At 56.4% G+C, this 7,327-nt stretch overlaps 1 protein-coding gene across 1 annotated transcript in view; it reads left to right on the top strand.

Annotated features, from left to right (window-relative positions):
* The first annotated feature begins 999 nt into the window (after positions 1 to 999).
* IGSF21 (immunoglobin superfamily member 21) overlaps positions 1,000 to 7,327 on the top strand; it is a 40,349-nt gene continuing 34,021 nt past the window's right edge. Inside the window, exon 1 of the mRNA XM_083802928.1 lies at positions 1,000 to 1,291. Coding sequence (XP_083659054.1) covers positions 1,228 to 1,291 — 64 coding nt within the window. The 5' untranslated portion in view covers positions 1,000 to 1,227. The remainder of the gene's footprint in view (positions 1,292 to 7,327) is intronic.

The raw sequence follows: 7,327 nt of genomic DNA, 5'->3' as shown, positions 1-7,327 counted from the left end.
GTTGGGGGGTGTTTGCATGAGTCCGGCTCGGTGCTACTGGAAACGAGGGGAGTTCCTGGGATTTTGAGAAATGTCAGGGTGAAGCTGGGGTTGAGGGCTGTGCGAAAAGGTGTTGGGGACACAGGGCAACCACATGGGACTGGGAAAGTCAAATGCAATTGCAAAAGATAATTTTGCAACGAAAACGTCCAGGAACTAATTAAATGTGGAGAGCTGGATGAAAGCAAGGTCATCTGCCATGGAGGGCCATGGAGGGATGCACAGCCAGGCCAGAGCATAACTGGGAGGGGGATGGGGGGGTGGGGGGAACAGCCCCAGGGCCGGATCCTGCTCCTGGGGGCTGCAGGGAGAGGGGAGACGCTGAATGAAAGCCGGAGCGAGCCCCCTGCGCTGGGGGGATGGATGCAAACTGCTGCTCTCCAGCACCCTCTGGCTATCCCAGCCTGCTCCCCCCAATCCCTGCCTGCATTCAGCACCCTTCCTGTGTCCCCCCCGCCGGACCGGGCAGCCCTGTCTGGTGCAAGCACCCCCTCCTGCTCCCCCAAGACACCCCGCCTCCCGTCCTGCACCCCCTCCCGTACCGTGCACCCCCTTCTGCACCCTGCACACCCCCCCCCCCCAAGGTACAGCCCCTCCCGTTTTCGCAGCCATGCACCCCCATACACCTCAGCCCCCTTCCTGCAGCCCCCATACAAGGCACGGCCCTTCCCGTACCCCCCAGCTACCACGCACCCCATACACCTCACACTCTCCCCTACACCCCCTGTACAAGGCGCAGCCCCTCCTGCATCCACCCCTATACCATGCACCCCCCCGCCGCCCCCACACACTGAGCACCCCCTCCTGCACCCTCATCCGAAGCACAGCCCCCCCGCACCCCTATACCCCGCTCCCCCCTGCATCCCCATCCAAACCACAGCCCCCCCGACCCCCATCCAAAGCCCACCCCCCCCCATCCGAGCCACGGCCCCCCCCCGCCCCCAGCCCCTCCCCGGGGCCGGGCCGGGGCGGGCTCAGCTTGGGGGGGGCGGGCGGCAGCGAGCCGGGCTCGGGCTGCGAGCACTCGGCTCGGCGGGACCGAGGAGCGGTGGGGGGGGGGGGCACCGAGCCCAGCCCCCTGCCCCGCCGCCATGCCCCACGGCCCCCCCCCGGGCCCTTCATCCGGCACCGCCACCGGGCCGGGGCACCGCTGAGCCCCCATGGGGCGGCCCCCCCCCCGCGGGCACCATGCGGACCGTGAGCCCCCTGCCCCTGTGCCTGCTGCTGTGGGATCTCGTCGACCTGGCGCTGGGTGAGTGCCCCCCCCCTAAAAAAAAAAAAACAAGAAAAAAAACGGGACTGCTTCTCCCCCCCCCCCCCCCCAAAGCCCCGGAATAACGGAAAGCGTGCGGTGGCTCCGGGCTCCGCATCCCCCCCCCCCGGGGCTTGGGGCAGGTGTGGGGGGTGACCCGGGGGGGTTAGGGGGGGCAGGCAGCCGGGTCGGACCCGGGAATAGGGCAGCCGGTAATAGGGCATCCTTTAATAGCGTACCAGGTTTGGAGCCGGTAGTGGGGCAGCCAAAAATAGGACACTGGGCTTGGACCCCGTAACAGGGCTCTTGCAAACAGAGTACCCGACACGGACTTGGTAATAGGGGAACCCACTGATACGCAGCCGGTTTGGATCTATCAGTGGGGGGCCAGGTTTGGACCGAGTATTAAGGCATCCATTAATGGGACGCCGGTTTTGGACGCCATAGTAGGGGATTTGTTAATGGGATATTAGGTTGGGACCCATTAATAGGACATTTGCAAATAGATCACCTGTTTTGGACCTGATAATATGGGAACCCACTAATACAGCGACCTGTTCAGACTTATTAATAGGGTACCAGATTTTGACCTAGTAAAGGGCACCCGGTAAGAGGATACTGGGTTTGGACCCGTTAGTAGGTCACTTGCAAATAGAGCACTCAGTTTGGACCCAGGAGTAGGGCACCCCCACTGGACCCATTAGTAGGGTACCTGGCTTGGATCCAGTAATAGGGTACCTGCTCATAGGACACTGTTTTTGGACCCGGTAGCAGGGTATTAGATTTGGACCCGTTAATAGGGCACTTGCAAATAGAGCACCCAGTTTGGACCCATTAATAGGGCACCCCCTAACAAGGCGTTGGTTTTGAACCCATTAACTGGTACGAGCACCGGAGCTGTTAGCAGGGCACCCATTAATAGGGTACCTGCTAAGAGGACATGCGGGGGTACCCCAAACCCCGCAGGCAAGAGGGAGGGGGTACCCAGCAGGGAGAAGACCCCCCCCCATCCAGCCGGGCTCCCAGAAGCCCATCGCAACTCCCGCTTTGCAGAGGTTTAATCCAACCCCCCCTCGCATCCCCTCCCCAAAAAGCGGGGGGCTCCCAGGAGGCAGAAATGAACAGGGCAGGAAACTTTTCCCTCCCTGCGCTTGGAGGCTGCGGGGCAGCCGCTCGCTTCCATTTCTGGGGGCGTTGGAAGGTGCCGGGTTCGCGGCCCCCCCGCGCCCACCCAAGCCACCCGCTGTGGGGTCGCAGCAGCCGCTTTCTGTGGGAGGAGCGCGGCAAAGCCCCGGCTGCTGTGCAAAGCTCCGGGAGACGGACTCGGGTGGCAGAGCTCGTTCGGCACTGGTTGGATTTGTTTTTTAATTTCTAGCACACTTTTTCCTCTATGTAAAGCCGCCGTCAGCTGCTGCAGGGCGTGGGGAGGGGGAGCAGCGGCCGTGCTCTGCGGGCTTGGCACAAAGGAGCCGATTCTTCTCTGTTTTGGGATGCCGGGGCCCCTGTGGCTTGTGGATTGCACAAAATCATCCTTTGGGGATTGCACCCACGTGTGGCCGTGGCCATATCCCAAGCCGCGGGTGGGGATGCGTCGCGCAGCTCTGTGCCCCGTGTCCCCCTTTGCTCGTCCCCATTTTGGGGAGCAGGTGGAGGATTTTCAAGGAACAATGCGTCCGCAAGCTGTCCGTCACCACTGCACGGAGCCGTTTTCCTCTGTTTCGCCTCTTTTTATTTTCACAATTGCTCTTCCGCTGCCGATCTGGGAGAGTGAGCGAGTGGATATGGGTAAACCCGTGCTCGTGGCATGGATTTGGGGGAAAAAAGGAGGTAAAAGTTGTTTTCCCATGGGTGCGGAGGCAGCCCCTGGCAGGGGTTGTGCGTTGGGAAGTGATGTGAGAGGAGGATCCTAGCGTGGCTCCTGAGCTGGCAGTGTCTCACGGACCCGGACTCATACTTCCATGAACCTGTTGTTGGCTCTTAAAATCCCGCTGGGATTTCACTGTTTCCCCATATCCCGAGGCTGAACTGCTCAAAGCATCTCCTCGCAGGCCCTTGGTGGAGAAACGCTGTCCCAAAACCCAGTGCCTCCTCTCTGCTTTCAAAGCAAAAATAATAGTAATAACGATAATAATAATTGCCATGCATGCCCGTCACAATGCTCCGGCAAGCGGCGGAGAGCTGCTCCCGAAATTCAGTGGGCAGATGGCTTTTCCTTGGCTGACAGCATCCTTGGCTGGAGCTGCTGCCGGCCTCCGCGCGTGGCGAGGGAGGACGTGCCCGGGGAGGTCCAGCCCCTCGCTTGCCAGGGATGCAGCAGGATCTGGCTGCATCCCCCAGGAAGGGAACGCAAGCTCCCGCTGCTCGTTCCCACAAGCGCACGTGCCCTTGTGCTCAGCGTCTGCAACGCCCCTCCAAAGCGACTCTGGCAAATCTTGCCTTTTTTTTTTTTTTTTTGTAGTGCCATCTCTCTGTGTTGCACGGTGCGTGCTCCAGAGCCACTCACGCAGTGCGTTCTCTGCCCGTGCTTTGCCCCGTTGCTGCCCCGTCCCGGGGCACGCGAGGTGTGCTGGCGCATCCTCTGGCGGAGCAGAGCGCCGGGACCCATCAGCAGCCCTTCCACTCCAGCACAGCATCTGCGTGGCTGTGGGAGCGTTTGGGGGTTTTCCATCCATTGCCTTTTCATAAAAAAACCCTTTTGTTTGCCCAAACGAAGCTGCCTGCTTGCTTGATGCGCGTTAGGTCAGCTGGATCCTATTCCCAAAGCGTTATGCATCCCTCCGGGAAGCTTCACCCACCCACAGCACAGTTTTTTGCCTTTAAAACAACCTCGATCTCTCCCTTTGGCCAGGAAAAGCTGCCTGGGCAGGGCTAAGTGGGTTAAGGAGCCGTCAAGATGAGAAAATGAGGGCGTATGCGGGAGGTGAGCGGTGGGACGGTGGCTGACGATGGAGCCGTAGCCTCGGGGCCCCTGGTTTTGGAAAGGCAGAAAGCCCCATCTGCAGGCAGGGTGACGGCTTCTTGGCATTGCTGAAACCCGGGCTGGCTTATTAGCTGGCGCTCAGCTTGTCGCCTGAAATATGTTCCCATAAAATGTTCATCAGCAGCGGTCGGGTTTGTTTTACAGCCGTGTAAAATCAGAGCTGTGTTTTGCAAACATGAAAGGAGGGCTAAATATGTCAAGTTTTGATCTCAGCGAGATATTTATGTATAGCCCTCGTCTTAGCGTTTTACTTCAGCTTCCGGATTCAACCTCTTGTGATGGGGAAAGAAGGGGAAAATTCAAGCGTGGCCTCTTGTTTGAAGCTGCTCAGGAAATTGCTGGGCTTTGCCCCAAAAGGGCAGGTTTACCGGGGCAGCTCGTGTTGCGTGCCTGGTGCTGGGCTTTGCAGGTTCCTGCCCTTGGGGCCATGCCTGTGCTGCTTCTCCGAGCCCAAACCGCAAAGAAAAGCAGCTTGGAAAAACTCCTTTGCAGTTGTTGTTTTGTTGGTGAGCGGATTGTGGAGAAATGCTTCATTTTTCTCCTTTCCGAAGGAAAATCACAGCATGCGGCGTTTGCCGGGGCGATGGGAGACACCTGCACGAGTCTCTTGCTTAAAGACAAGAGGTGTGCGGTGGGAGTCTGCACAGCGAGGGAGAGGAGGAGCATCCTCTGCACCACGTGGAGGCAAAACCTGCTCTAATTCACCTGCAAATGCATGGCACTGACCTGGAAAACCGTAGCGTGTTCCCGCCAGCCTTTCCGCTCCTGCCTTTCCCTGGCAAATCTTGTGTTCAGCTCAGGGTCACCTCATTTTTATCCTTTCCTACCAATTTCTGTAAATTCTGCTTATTGCAAAGCCTCTCGCCATCCGGGTAAATCTGTGCTGTGGAAACAGACAGCACACCTTCCAAAAACCCTCCTAACCATGCTAATTGCCCTTCTCCTCTCCCAATTAGGCCAATTTCTGTATTCCCTTCTCTCCCCACCAGCTGCATTTTGTAGCAGTTTATAGCTGCCAGCTTGAATCCAGAACACTTTTGAAAAGCTGTAAAGCAGGCGAGTATTTTCCCCTCGCCTTGTACCTTTCCAAGCTAACAAGCAATTTGGGGTACAGAGATACTCTGTGCTTCGTTTTTCTGCTGAAACTCTCATGCGTTAAACCCCATTTCTGAGGCTCCCCCAGGTGGTGGAGCTCAGTTTTGGGACAAATCCCCCAAATTTCCCTCTCCTTGCTGCAACAGGGAAGCCTGTGGAGTTACCGGCACCTCCAAAAAGCCTAGAGGTGCTTCAGGGTTTGGCTTGAGGTCTGGCTGATTTTCTCCTTCTGGAGTTTGCATTTTTTTTTTTACCAGATTTTGGTTTCTTTGGACTCACGTGGGTCACAGAGTCTGGGAGAAATGTTACTCCCTTCTCTGGTGTTACAGACTTGTATTACACGTCCTGGTTTTTCTTCCAAGAGCTAAGCAGCCCCTGCTATATGCAAGTTGCTGTATGCAACCTGCTAAACGCGGTGTGCAACGTGCGACATGCCGAATGCTGTATGCAACATGCTAAGCAGTACATATGCAATGTGCTATACTGTATATGCAATGTGTACAGTGCTATATGCTATATACGTTGCAGCCCTCCTGCGTGCACTGTGAATTATCTCTGGTGCCTTCAAGCACTTCCAGGCAAGGTCTTCCCTCGAGTTGCACCCAGGCTTCAGCAACATGCAAATGCAGCTGAGCTCCCGCATCGGCGCGTTAGTTTTTATGGAGCATCCACTCATGACCCTACTCATGCTCTCATGAGCCTCTCCTTCCCATGGGGACGTTTTAGGGCTTCACATGCCCCACCTGCTTTTTTTTTCCCTTTTTTTTTTTTTTTTTTCCCTGTTGTCATTGCAGAAATGGTCTTTTCTGACAGAAAATCCTGGACTGGGAACGCTTGACCGGCTCTTGCCGTACTCCTGCAAAGCGCCGCAAGATCTGCAGATGAAAAGCTCTCCACCTGTGGGGATAAGAGCAGGTTTTACCTAATCCCCGTTGGCTAATGGCTTGTGAATCGGGATGGAGCCGGGGTAAGGACTCTGCTAAGGCTCCTGCAGGCCTCCTGGGGAGGTGGGGAAGGAGCTGAGACCTCGCCCCCGGCGAGGATGGCGATGGCTGGGAGCTGCCTGCGACCACGCACAGGAAGGATGAAGCATTGCTTGGGACCCACCACTGATTTGCTCACTGCCTTTTTTTTTTTTTTTTTTCCCCTATTTGCTTGATTTCAGTGATTCCAAGTCAGGCTTTTTGCTCACACATTGGGGAAGAGGAAGGCTCAAGGGAAGGAGCCCCCAGGTCCCTGGTTTTTGGAGGCAGGAGGCTCAGCTCCCGCCTTGCAAACTTCCCGGCTCATAAATCAGCCTGCAAAGAGCCGAGCCGGGAGGATGCAGCTGATGCGCCCGGGTTAGTTCCGTGCCAAACTGCTCTCTTTGCCCTTTTGTTTGCTAGCTGCCGAGGCACTTGGCGTACTGATGGGCTTGTTTTTAACTAATGGCTGGCACTCACATTATCTCCCCGGCATTATCTCCTTCCCACTTTTCCCCTCTCCTTCCTAAAATAAACCGTCAATCACGGGCTTGTTTTCAGCACTGGGCTCCTGCCGCCTTTGGGATGGGATTCATCGCCCAAGTGCCAAGGGCAGGCGGGCTCTTAGAAAAGTGCAGGACAATAACCCGCCGCAGTGCTTCCCGCTGTGCAGTTACTGTCACTGCCAGCCCTATATTTTCTGCACGTGGTGGCTGGGAGCGGGCACAAAGCCCATAATGAACAGGTGATTGGGTACCGACCGGCACCAAATGTCGGCGAAAGAAAGGCAGCCGTGCTAAGGAAGGGGTAAATGGAGCCGTTTCATTTTTTTTACACAAAAAAAATGTTTGTTTTTTTTGTTTGGTTGGGTTTTTTTTGGTTGGTTGGTTGGTTTTTTTTGGTTGGTTGGTTGGTTGGTTGTTGTTGTTTTTTGTTTGGTTGTTTTTTTAAGGGTGTGGAGCCATTTGGCAGCGGGAAGGTTTGCGTCTGACTTGTTTC

The sequence above is a fragment of the Anser anser genome, assembly GCF_964211835.1.
Source record: "Anser anser genome assembly, chromosome: 17".
Taxonomy (NCBI): Eukaryota; Metazoa; Chordata; class Aves; order Anseriformes; family Anatidae; genus Anser; species Anser anser.
Note: the sequence above shows the minus strand (reverse complement) of the source record. Positions and strands in the feature narration are given on the sequence as shown.